Source organism: Chelon labrosus (genome assembly GCF_963514085.1).
Source record: "Chelon labrosus genome assembly, chromosome: 22".
Classification (NCBI taxonomy): Eukaryota; Metazoa; Chordata; class Actinopteri; order Mugiliformes; family Mugilidae; genus Chelon; species Chelon labrosus.
The window spans coordinates 10,050,320-10,064,123 of record NC_140355.1 but is presented as its reverse complement, the minus strand read 5'-3'; the positions used below and the strand labels follow the sequence as shown (position 1 = coordinate 10,064,123).

The window sequence follows — 13,804 nt, the reverse complement described above, 5'->3', positions numbered from 1 at the left end:
TAAACCGTCTATAATATGTACTGTGCTTGTAACATCTGAAGTCTAAGTATCATACGCTCATGATCAAAAGGTCCGCTTAAATGAACCAAGTTGAGGATCCTGGTCAAAGCACTAATTGAGGCTGGAAGACAGACCTCTTGCTATCCCTGACTTTACTGAGATATATTTTGTTAAATTGAAATATGTCTAGTCTTCCTCTGAGCATACAGTTTTTATGTGTTCCCAAATGTTGCTATGCAGTACTCAAAATCACTTGATAGAACAGAGGAGACATACAGCATACTGCTGAGGGGAAGCAAGGCTGATGAACACTGATTATATTAAATAAGACTGATTAAATAACATGGGAAACAAGAAATTGCAATACACTGCTTGGCGCAGTGAGCTACATTAACACACGCTGTAAACACTTGGAAATGATCATTTTAACAGCATAGATACAGATCACACAGTGAAAATCTTCACATTTCAGAGTAACTGCTGCAAGATCGAGACTGCCTAGTGTGCAATTTTTCTCTACTAATTAGTTCCTTTTGCTCCTCTACCACCCTTACACATTCCCAATGTGCTGATTTATGTAGTATTTATATTTTTTGGGTACGTGGTTGTGTGATGTTATCCGTCCTGGGTACAAGTACGATGCCTCCCAAGTGGACATCACAACTGGGCTCTCGGTATCCGCCAGATCTGAGCCATTTCTCATTCGGACTGAGTGATCAGGAGTCAGTCTGCATCATGTAGATGTCTTTCCTACCACTGGTTGTGTTTACTCCAGTCAACCAGATGCCACCAATGTTTTTTGTATCTAATAAAAAAAGGGTTCCATAATTTTCTTGGCACGTTACCAAAGTACAGTCGGTTTTTACACAAGCGGTTTACTGGTCTAAATGACTCATAACTGAGCTCTCGCAGTGAGGTCCATATGGCCTAATATCTCACTCTAAATAGACTGTCTTAATGTGTTGGACTTTCTGTCTGTCTGTTTGCAAAACCAGCAGTACTGGTTGGCAGGTTTAGTCATCTCACTGTCCGTTCTTGGAAAGTACACCATATTACTCTGGTGGGTCTGTCAGTAGGTTTGTCTGCTTGGCAGCGCCGCTGTATTAGCAGGTGGATCTGGCTGTCTATCTGTCTACTTGGCAGGTCCATCACACGGGCTTCGGTAGCGTTCGCTGTCTGGGTAAACCGACAACTTTGTTTTTAACATTTTCCTTTGTGGAGTATAATAGCTTGGCTTCCAGTCAACGGGGGATCTGGTTATTGTTTGTGCGTGAGGTTCTTTTGTGTGCCAGATACCAAATGTTCTGCTTACATGCTAATTGATATATTAGAATAAAATAAACTGATGTTAGAGCCATCTGTTGGTTGGTCTGTCAGGGATTACTGCAAAGAAAACGTGCTTGAAGAGAACAAGGGGTTGACATTTTCACCCCTGCCTTACCTTGATGATTTAATGATGATTTTGAGAGGGATTAAATAAGATAAAAGTGAACAGACCTCAGAGTAATGCTGCAGAAGGTTTATGTTTAGGGAGGTAATGTTTTCTTTTTATAGCTGTGCTAATATTGGAGTAGCTGGTAGCAGCTAAGAGTGCTTTTTTAGGAGGCAACTCCGAAGACTACACCCCATTTGGGATTTAGGATTTTACCTCTCCAGCATGTTTCCATTTCATACATCTACTGTACATAACCCCCGGTAAATAGACCGAGGTAGAGCATCACATCCATTTTTAGATGAGCACAGAGGAAGATGTTATTTCTTCTGATGCACACCACAGCTGAATTCATCCTCCGATCTTTAAAGTGTGTTTAATTTCAGGAGGCACATGTCCTTAATCAGCCTCCCTCTTACCTCAGCCAAACAGCTGCTTACTTCCTCTGTTATCTGCAAACCCTCTGGCGGCCTGGAAAGTGACAGGAAAATTTGAAAACCCTGAAGACTGACAGCATAGCAGTTCTGTGCCAAAACAAGACAACTTGGAGCTCAAAAGTGCTGCCAAATGTTCAAATCGATGTCTTTCATGAGTGAAGACTACCTGAGCAGTACAAGAAACTCTCTACAGATGTCAAAGGAAGATTCCTGGGCTGCTTGTTAAAGATATGAAGTATATTTCCAAGCGAATAAAAATTTGATTTCAACAGCTATTCTGCAGCACCAATAAAAGGAAGGAGTGTTTTTTCCTGTAACTGAACACATGAGGTGGAACTAGTACTTTTGCTGTAAGCAAGATTGACAGTTGCGTAATGTCCTTTTTTCATAATTTATATGTTGTTTCCTCTTTGCTATTGTCCATGGATATTGTTTAGACTGCAGAGTTATATATCTCAACAACTGCCCTGTGAATCACCAGATAAATCTTCACATAAAATTGTACGCTTTATGTGAAGCCTACTGATTTTGGCAGTCCCCTGACTTTTCCTGTTGTGCAACCATGAGGTTGACATTTTCTGTTTTTATTAAAGTACGTCATCAACTGCTCAATGAATTCCCAGTAAATTTGGTATGGATATTTAGATGCTTACATGTTAAATCCTGAACAGTGCTGATGCTCCTTTTTTCCTCTAGCACCATCAGAAAGTCAAGGTTTTAAATGACCCCATGACATGTTGCTGGTTGGAGGATGATTTTTGATTTTAATCTCCCCATCATCATCGTCCCCATTTCGCCCCATCAAATCCACCATGGGGTTTATTTTTCTGTTTTTGTGTGATTAAGTCAAAACCCCAGAAACACTTGTAGTACATGGATCTATTTGTTGCTGGAGCTTTGACCTCTTCATACCCCTTTCTCTCCTCCTGTTGGAAGTAGGCAAAGTTTCACCAGAATGACTGACATCAAATGTGGTAGACATATTCATGTCCCCCTTAGGATGAATTGTAATAACATTATTGGTACAGTGACTTTTTCTTTTGCAACATAATGAGAGTTTATTTCAGTTTGTCCGGTAATTTGGTTTGGCACCAAATGCAAAAGTATGATGGTGGACATGCTAGCATAAGCAAGCTAGCATTGGCGGTATGAGCATATTAGCATTCTAATGTTAAACTAGAATCTCACAGAGCTCTTGCCGTGGCCTTAGGCTCTTGGACTAGTTAGTCCAAGACCTACTAATACTGCTATTACTAACTGTACCACTGTTGGTAAATTTCTTCTTTTTTTTTTTTTTGCCTTACAGTCAAAATTTGAGGCGTCATCCCAGCAAACTGCAGGGCACTCTACAATCTACAATGTGAACCGCTGTCGACTGCTGGAGGAGAGGAACCGAGCTCTGAAGCTTGAAGTAACCACACTTCGCCAAGAGAAACAGCAATATAGGAAACTGGTATAGTTGCTACCCTTTCCACTCTAGTTTTCCTCTAGTTTTTATATACATAACCCCTGGGTTTCGCTGCCACTTTTCGTTGCTAACACACTCATATTTGAGGTGACATTTTTTGGCTGCAAATACCAAACTAAGTGACATTTAATAAGCACAACGTACTTATATCTCTCTCCCATAAGCAATGAAACTGATAAGATGTTATCATAGTGGTACTTACTTTATGTATTTAGAGCATGACGGTGAGTTCATGGAGTTATAGTCCCTTATTGCAGCTTTTATTGTTCAAGGATGCAGCTGTAGCGGCTGGATGACTCACATAGCCAAATGCACATATAGTATTTATTCCATCTGCTGGGTGACGGTTATGCAGACTTATAAGTATAATGGGGTGTCATAAAGATAAAGAGGGATCAGGGTTAGGCATGTGGTTTGGTGTGTGTGTTTGCAGCAACATGCACGTCTTTGTTTGCATTGTATGTTCATGCATGTATCTGTGTATTTAGCAAATTTGTCCTTTGGAGGCTTCCTCCAGGTGGTCTCAGATGACAATGTGTGTGAGCCGTTGCCTTGGCAACACGCCCATTTGCAAGAGTGTGGACATACTGGCAGAGGTGAACTGTCAGAGCATGATGGTTGCTTCGTTTATAAGCCTCAATGGCTTGGAATTAGTTTGTAAAGTAAAAGTCACATGCTGCAGTGTGCGATTGGAAACCTTTTGTTGACAATTTTTTTTTAATTTTCAGTGTAGCTTTCAGGTTAAAATAGTTTGTCACATAATGTGTGTCCATATCATATCTGAAAGCGAGATACTGTAAAAATGACAACATAACCATCCTATCTACCATCACTTTTTTCCTGCGGAGGGGAGTTTTTGAAAGTGTAAGACTTTCACAGGAACCACTGAGCACTTTCTTCTCATTATATGAGCCGACACAAAATAAATTTCCTCTCTGTTATCTTAACATGCACCTTCCTTTAAGAATGTCGAGAATCATGACACGCTGGGAGGTTTGTGGGAGGTTTCTGTCTGTAACATAAACCGGTAATGTTACGTAATTATGTATGTATCTGTGTGTTCTTTTTATTATTTTTTTAAATATGGAAGATACTGTTAGGAGGCAGGCCAGCTGGGTGCCCGGCAGTCTTTTCACTGACACTGCTGACAGCTTCACTCACACAGACTTCATCATGGTCATTCATGCAAAGACAGACTCAGCTACGGATCAGTTCAACTGAGAGAAGCTCAGCTACGAGAGCTGGCTCATTCTTACACATTTACTCAAGCAGATACACTGTGGGCTTATACTTTTTTTTAGGGTAGTGGAAGTGAAGAACAAAGAAGGCAATGGCCTATTTTAAGGTTTTAATTCTCAACTCGCATTCATACTTTAAAAGCACCTTGTGATAAATATAAAAGGCACACAGTACCTGGGCTAAAGGTAGTGTGTAATGCTTAGTAATACATCAAGATGAAACACGCACGCACGCACGCACACACACATACACACACACACACACACACACACACACACACACACACACACACACACACACACACACACACACACACACACACCGGCTTTCTGATTAGTCATGATTTGAATGGATGGCTTCACCAGCAAAGCCTGGTCTCCTGGGTTTTAGGTTCTTTAATGTTATCTCTATTCTACATTCTCAGAGCAGCATGTATTACTGGTAAATGTAAAGCTAATTAGTTTTTAGCATGCAAGTCTAATGATTTCTGAATCCTTTGCAAAAGTGTTGAAGTTTAGTTTATTTTCTCTCATACAATACCATCAGGGTGACCTTTAATCAGTCCCAAATTCATTATGCACCATGAGAAAAACCCCAAACATAAAGCCAGGCCTATCTTTAGTGTCTGGGATTACATGAAGAGACGGAGGTAAATTAAACTGCATGGTTTTATACAGTACAGTGGCTGAGTAAAAGGCAACTGCAACTTAAAGGGATAATTCAGTTTCTTTGCAGTGTGGTTTTATGAGGTATTTACATGCGTACTACTCCATTACTTATAGTAGACAGTGGTACCCATGGTCATTGTATTACCTACAGTAATTGACTGACAGTGGTCAGCGCGGGTCCAGTTTGGAGAAGCACAGAGACATACTAGCACAGAAGACAATCAAATAACTGCTAGACAGGATCAGCAGCAAAACAAGGCCCACCTAAAAAAATCAATATCGGGTTAAATGTACGCTATATTTAGAATACTATCCCCACTTTTCCTGGCTATCAGACAACCTTTCTTCATGGTCAACTGAAGTTGTTTTATTGATCTTTTCAACGTCGCCAGACTCCAAAGCTACAGCCTACAAAAACAGTAGTTTAGCAATGCAACAAGAGTTGCTGGTCTGCTGCTGTAACTGCACTACTTTTGTTTGTGGTATCGGTATTGACTTTGGTGTGTTGTCACATTATTTGGATCTCTAATGGACCTGTTAAAGTTTCAAAGTCACATAATGGTAGATCTGCAACTTCTATATACTGTTTTTCAAAAAGTCTTTCTCAGATAGGATAAGGGTAATAGTATTATAAATACAGTATACACTATATAGGAGGCTAAAATACGTTTTGTTGCTGATAAGCCTGCAGCAGTTTGTTGCTTGGCTTTTGTGTTGGTACTCCTTTCTCCTTCTCCAAACTCCATCTACTGTAATGCTCTGACCATGGATAATTCACCATATGTAACCCTACTTCAAATAAAACCATCTACCCTTTTAAAATGGCAGTGTTGCATTCACTGCTTGTCATTGTAGTTTAAATTTCATGATTTTGTTATGAGGCGTGTTTCAACTGATCTAGAGACATGTCCTTGTAAATGAAATCGACTCAACAGCGTTCAAATGACGTGTACGCATAAAGCCCATCCAAGGATTTTGATTGTCCCATCAGACATTCACTACACATAATGAATTCCATATAAAGCACCACCAGACTGAAAATATTTGCGGGCGGCCTCCAGGCTACCGGGTTTCAAGACTGAATTTGTCACGTCCTACTTTCTCCCTGAACCACCACCTACGTCACAAAGTTTCCTTGTAGAGTTGTTTTGTCAAGTTTGATGTGCAGCCATAATCACGCAGGAAAAGTGTTGAAAAAGGAAACACTTGAATAGTTTTCAGGCATCCAGTTTTTTCCAACTAATTCCCCTGTTATGTAGGTGGTGGTAAACTAGGTGTGGTCAGTTAAATATGTAAAATCCTCCTCCCGATTCTGCTGCATTCAATTTTTGCTGTATCACTGACAGTCAATTTTACTTCAACTAGATTCTCGGGTCTGTGTTTCATCTTCCTCATGCGTTATTTTTCTTTTATACATAAATGGCAGGAAAACATACAGAGAAGGCAACTTGTTACCTAGGACAAAAGAAAAAAAAAAACTTTGGACTGGTTGCCTGGAAACAATCTGTGAGGGACAATCGGAGAAAGGTACCCTAGGTGAGGAATGACCTTCTGTGTGCTGTGTGACTGCTGCTAAAAGGCCACAGCTGTCTCTCTGGACACCATCCCTATGGCAACAATTGTGTACTGCTAGCAGCTGGCCCGCTCAGACGATAGCCCTCAGGGTGATATGGGCTGCCCCAGTGCAAAGAAGAACAACGTCTTATCAATAATCTCTAATAGATGTGTTGTCTCAGCTGACCCTGTAATCTCCATTGTAAAGTTCCCCTAATCAAAGATACGCAGACTGACCAAGGTTAATAACAGTCCTGTACAATGAGCTAGAATAACATTACCACCACCCACAGGATACTTGTAAAACGCACACAGTTTTGATTCACAAGTCTGTGTTAACCGCTGATACTAAAGTGGTGTGTTTAAGCCGAGGTTTTCATTACCTCCTAAATTGAATTTATCTCAGATGGTGTTCTTTCAGGTGTCCCCATATAACTGGATTATCCTTTTTTCCCAGTCGCCCCCTAGTCTTGTTATTAAAGTAAACCTTCTGAGAGCTAAAACGAAGCACAATGAGCTTTAGAAGAAAATCATATTCAGGTTTATTTTCTTACTGCACCACTTACTATACACAGAGCACAAACATGGAGCTCTACAACGAGCAGGGAAATGTTTAAGAGATCACCATACCACCATATTCCATGAAGGGCGTGACACATCAAGCTAAGGGTTTCCTGGGCTGTCCATGAGTGTACATAACCCTGACCTTTGCTAGTCGGGCCAGTGGCAGCAGGTTTTCATCCAATTCAATGTATTGAAATGGCGGTGGACTGTGTTGGTGAGAGAGAGAGAGAGCTGTTCAGTTAAGAGAACCAAGGCACAAGATGAGAAATGGCCAAAGTAATGAAATGAAAAAGATCAAAAGGTCACAAATAGATGGTCTGGATTACAGACTGCTGCCACCTGCTGTTATGGAGCGTTATTTCCTTTCAAGTAGGCGCAGAATGTACATGCTAGCTGACCACTGGCTGTAGTTTTTGTGATGTAATCAGTGCAACTTTTTGGTCCAGACACAGGTGATGTGAGGTGATGTCACAGTCGGCCTCGTTGCCGCAATTTCTTTGATGTCCCTTTTGGTGTGTCTGGGCCCTAAGAGCTGGTAATTCAGTGTTCACAATTTGTTTCCACTGCCCACCAAGTTGTAAAAAGAAAAGAAAAAAAATGTTGTTTGTGTGTGTTTGTCATCCAGGGAAAGACAACCAACTCTGTTTACAATGTTTGGAGAAATATCTGATAATGACGAGTGAACAGCTCACTGCAGTTAAGCAGAAGTTAAGACGTTTTAAAAAAACACACACATGCACATTGTATGGCTACCTTTGTAACCTTAACAATCACAACTGAGTGGCTAACCTCAATCCTAACATAAGTCTAAACCATGTCTAAACCCAGGGACCTTGTCCTCACTTTGTTGGTCTGGAACTCCAACTGGTCCTTGTAAAGATAGTTGCATTCCCTAGCTCCTTGCCCTAACCCTTTACATAATGTGTAAACATAAACATTTACCCTTTGGGATGACCAGCTAAAATGTCCTCACAACGTTCTTTCAAGGATTGGTCCACAGAGCTACATAAAGACAAGTATTCACACACACACACAAACACACACTTCCTGTACTAACTTCATCAGTGCCCACACCCAATCAGAGAGGTTGACTGAGGCTGCTGGCCTGCTCTGTGCAGCTTCCTGCCAGCAGTTATCTAAGCAGATCTGATGTATATCTGGTAGAGCCATGCCTGGCCGTGATCGAATTTCAGACATTTTCTGAGATTTCATTCCAGACACAAATTTTGAAATGAGTTACTTTCCTCCTAGTGGATCATATTAACATCATGACACAAATATCATTTGAACTTTTCTAATCATGAGGAGGATGATTAGGAGACTATGAGTTTGATATAATGTAGCCTCCCTTTCTGATCTCACCTACAATGAATCCAAAAAAATCTGTATTGTTAAAAAATGTAAATCTGTGTTTCATGAACATACTATATAATAGAACTATTCCAGCCATGTTGAAAACTATATCTCTACAATAATAATAATTTATGTTGTATTGATCCCACATGGGGAAAATATTTTCCAGCATTTGACCCATCCATTGGTTGAGCAGTGAGCTGCTACCTCTTTTGTGTAGTGCCCGGGGAGGTGCTTACTCAAGGCACCTCAGTCATGGATGCGGGGGGAAGTGAGCCTGTGACCCTTAAGTCCCGAAGCTGCTTCTCTAACACCTACGCCACAGCTCCCCCAAAATAAATAAATTTATCCAGAGATTTAAAGTAGTTTGACAACTTTTCTTTGTGCAGGAAAGTGGCCGCCACTCATAACTGACATAACTAACCACAATCAATAATGTATCTCACAATGCTGCTTCCAAAGAAACGATAGCTTTTACGAGTTGAAGCTAAATTGTATTCTAACTGAGAGCCATGGAGACAAATAATTGCCAAGCATTGGCTTGATTTCAGAACACACACTGACACAAATGTCCAAAACAAATTTGAAACTCATCTAGTGAGAGCGCTGAATCACATTACCCTTAAAACCGGAAAATAAATTCCGTTGCATTAGAAGGAAAATGTGCTAAAAATACTGTGCAGCGCTGTCGAAATGTAGGGCCCTCTTGGATTAATTGAAAATCCCCTTAAACGGATTAAATAATTCTTGGGGCCAACTGTGGCATACGCACGCTCTCACGTACACGTGCGTGGACACGCATGAGTCCCCACACATAAGCCCATGTCAATATGATATAATTACTCATTGTGACGAGGCAGTGTAGGCAGTGCGATAGCAAGTGTGTGCTGTGTTGGAGTTAAATGCTAAAAGCTGTGAAGCTGTAAGGATTTCACTTGCAACAGGCAAAATGTAGCCCCTCATTTTGTACATTTTGTGTTTAAGTTATGTTTTAGTAATCTATACAAGAAGACACCTCAGTAAATAAAACCTGAAGATCTGACCAACTCAAGCCCAGAAATGTAGAGTAAAGAAACACTCACTCCTTGTGTTCTTGAAATGTGATTGTAAACTGTTGGTCGCTTACTGGATACTGAAGATAGAAGGCTGTAGTCATTTTGGTAGATTTGTATTGTATAAAATAGCTGGTGACATATCACCTATTGTAAATGTTGTTAATGGGGGCCTTTGAGTCCTATGGGTTGAGGGGAGGTGCCTCCGTGGATCAGACTTGTTCCAGTGCATCCCACAGATACTTGATCAGTTTGGCATCTAGGGAATTTGGAGGCCAGGTCAACACCTTGTGCTGTTTTTCATGTTTTTTTGAGTTGTTCGTAAACCACTTTTTGTGCTGCATCCTGCTGGGGATGGCTTCTGCCATCAAGGAGTTTCATTGCTATGGGGTGGGGGTGCCTGTTCTGGTCTAGGTGGGTGGTACATGTCTAAGTAACATCCACAAGAATGCCAGGTCCAAAAGTTTCCCAGCAGAACATTGTATTATCAGAAGATGGTCAATGTTATTTTTTACTTCTCCTGTCAGTGGTTTTACTATTGTGGCTGATCAGTGTATACTGTACATGGACTCGAAGGGTAACAAGGGACAGGTGGAACTAATGAAAGGAGGAGCATGCTGACAGAAACGACACTAGGCAAGACAGGTGAAAGTAATCCCAGGGGTGGGTAAAGACAAAGACAGGAAGTACAAGTAACTTAAATGCAAAGAGAAAACACATATGAAGTCACATGTTGTCATAAAGATAAAAATAGAGTGCACTGTCCACAGAAAGAGAGCTGAATCCCTGATACATGAACCACAACTGCTGAAGCAGCCCCTGATTTGTTCCCAGGCCATGACACTGGTGTGTGAATGTATGTGTGTTTGAGTGAAAGAGTGGGTAGATGCGTCATTGTGATTGCGGATACGTGTGCCAAGATACCATGAATTGGCACAATTTAAGCGATGTCAATTTGTCTCTCGACACTAACTGCCATACTGACTAGTGTGTCCTAAATAATGCATGACGTAATAAACCACGATGGTGAACATCTGCTAAATATCGGCAGGTTAGCACTGTGTTAGCATGCTCAAGTTAGCATTTATCTCACGCACTGCTGTGCACTCCTAAAGAAAAGTCCATTTCTCCTCTGTCCACCTCTCTCCTCAGTACTGTCCAAACCAGCACACCTTTGCAAACACATGGTAAATTGCTGTAGCTTTTGACTCTTTCTACAAAAAACAAATCCTATGAACAAAATGTAGATTTTCTGAATACCTAATTAGGTATTAAGCAATATATTTAAATCTATTGCTTTTCGTTCTGTGCTTAACTCATTGCTTACAGAGCATTTTAGGGAAAATGTTCACATATCATATTTAGCCAGCATAAAATAGAATCATCTCAATTTGTCCTCTGCTTACAGCAACTGAGTAAAAGCCCATTAAAACCGTACTGCTGCAATTGCAATGCCATGAATGTTAAATGGCTTAAATACATCAACACAGAGCAAAATAAACTGTAACTGCGCAAGATATAAAATCATCATCCATGTGCACACATATAACTTAAACGTAAAGTGCTAATGGACACTTTAGATGAGTTTGGAGACCCGAACCCCAGTATAAAAGCAAACAGAAAGACATAAATGTAATATGCAGGCTTGTGCACAGCCGTAAATACAGGACCCCGTGAAATGAGTGTTATGACTGGAGACATAAGCAGACGAGAGGAAGAGAGTCTGTACAGCAGCAGCCTTACTACAAGCCATCCTCATTTTCCAGGTTCCAAGATGTCTATTTCCAGTTGCAAGTGATACCTTTCCTCCTAACTGTGGCCTACTGATGTAGCTGATGGTTGTAGCAGTGGAGCTGGCTGATTAATTCAACAGAGTGGATTTCTGCAGCTCGCTGCACACACACACATGGCTCGAGAGAGAGAGAGAGAGAGAGAGGGAGAGAGAGAGAGAGAGAGGAAAATTGAGCAAAGGAGGAGAAAGAAAGAGAGAGAGAGAGCAGAAGAGAAAAGGAGAAAATGATGGAGGAAGGGTGTTAAGGAGGAGGGTCTTCGGGGGTGGGGAGAGAGTGAGAGGAAAGGGAGTAGAGGAAAGAGAGCGTGTGGAGAGGGGGCGGAGGAAAGAGAGGGAGGGAGAGAGAGAGAGAGAGAGAGAGAGAGAGAGAGAGAGAGAGAGAGAGAGACAGGCCCCCGAGCTGCTACTGATGCTGCTGCTGCTGCTGCTGCTGCAGCCGTTTGACAATTCCCCACCCATAGAGAGCACGGAAGAAGGGAGGAGATCAGAGCAAGGAGGAAGAAGGAGTAAGCGACACCTCAGTAAAGATGCTCCTGTGCTAGCCAGCAAACACGGTAAATACAAATCCTTTGTCACCACTCTGCTTTCTCATCACCGCTGCCGTTTACCTTTGTCTCTGCATCACTGTCTCGAGTGTGTTTGATTTAGCTCTGCTGAGTCCTATATATAGTGCACAGGGTTAGCCTAGCCGAGCAGCTGGGGAAAACCTGTCTGTGCAGTAACTGCAGGAGGAGACAGATGTGCACATTTTGAGGTGGAGAGGAGAGAGGAGGATTTGTACATTTTTTTCCTCCCCTGGGATTTGATGTTGAGAAAGCAAATCCAGCTTCCCCCTTTTCTTGACTGAAGCAGAGCCACCTGTTTGGAGATGTGTGTGTGTGTGGAGGTGTGAGGGGTGGGGTTACGATGCATGAGGTCTAATTGTGTGAGGGTACTATGTTCATGTGAAAATGTGCGTATTTGCACGGGTTGCTCTCACACTGACGGTCAGTGCAGCCTTTTCACCGCTGTCAAATGCTGAATATCCTTTTTTCCCCCTACTGTGTGTATGTATGCATCTGTAGTCACATGTTCACATGATCACTTAGAGACACGGGGACAAACGTGTGGTGCTTTGTCAAACAAATTGATTTTCTGTGTGTGCTTTGCAGTTATTGGCTCTAGTAACCTGATCTTTTCCTGGTTCCTGCCTGCTAAAGGGTTGCCAGGTGTTGGTGGTGAAAATTAACCCACTCGTGGCTGATTGATACTTGCTCTCTGCCGGTTTGCGTGCGCAATATAATGTATACACTCCAGGGAGTAGCAAAATCTTGCAATTAATTCTACTTCCATGAATGTCCAGTCTTGGCTGAGCCAGCTTTAAATTCAACTTCATAGCATTTTGGGAGGCTGTGATTTGTCAGACCGTTGAACAAAACTGCCTTGTATGGAGAAGTGTTTCTAATGTTTTGGCTACCCAATATATAACAGTATAGCTGGACTAAATATTCACCTCAGAATGAATGCAACAGGCTTTTCATTTATGCACCAAATGATCAAGAATAGGTGGTTTTGGTTATTATTACAGCATGCCACACACAATAACAGCCCAGTATTAGTATTTGCTTTCATAAATGTAAAACATAATTTTCAGAGTAGTAGCTGCCGGAACTAAAAGATTATAAAACATTTATGGTAAAAGTTTGAAATAGTTTGGATAGGTTGTCAGCAATTTAAATGGGCGGGGACGGTCTAATGTTTGCTTTTGTTCTTACAGTTAAAGACATTAAAATGCTTCTTATCATATCCCTTTGTTTTAAGGGTCCCACGTCCTCAATAAGTTGCATGGACGCTTATTTCATCAGGTCACTTGTTGAATCAAAAGTAGACTTTAACTACCCTCCCTTCCACATAGCAACTCCTCTCATTTCTCTGTTGCACGTGTGTCAGTTGCAACACATGCTCAGCGTGTAGGTTAGACTATTCGCGGTTCACATGTCTCCGTGATGCATATGTTTGAATGTATGGCTGCGTGGGTGGGTGACACACTAAAGGATGAATACTGTATGGCAGAGGAGAATTGGTGCGCAGACGGCTCTGCTTAAATCTAATTTTGCAGCTTTGTGCAACTGGCATCAATCTCCTTCTCTGCCTATAATGTATTGTCTTTTCTCTTCGCGAGGAACCAAAAGAAAAAAAACAGGTTCTCGTTCTCCTTGCACCATACTCCCCATTTTTTCCCCCTCTTCTTCTTCCACTTATTCAT

General features: G+C 41.4%; 1 protein-coding gene across 1 annotated transcript in view; it reads left to right on the top strand.

Moving 5' to 3' along the window:
- rimbp2a (RIMS binding protein 2a) overlaps positions 1-13,804 on the top strand; it is a gene marked incomplete at its 3' end in the record, with an annotated part of 61,340 nt that overhangs the window by 6,103 nt on the left and 41,433 nt on the right. The window contains exon 2 of the mRNA XM_084572086.1: positions 3,176-3,322. Within this exon, the coding sequence (XP_084428212.1) occupies positions 3,176-3,322 (147 nt within the window). The remainder of the gene's footprint in view (positions 1-3,175; positions 3,323-13,804) is intronic.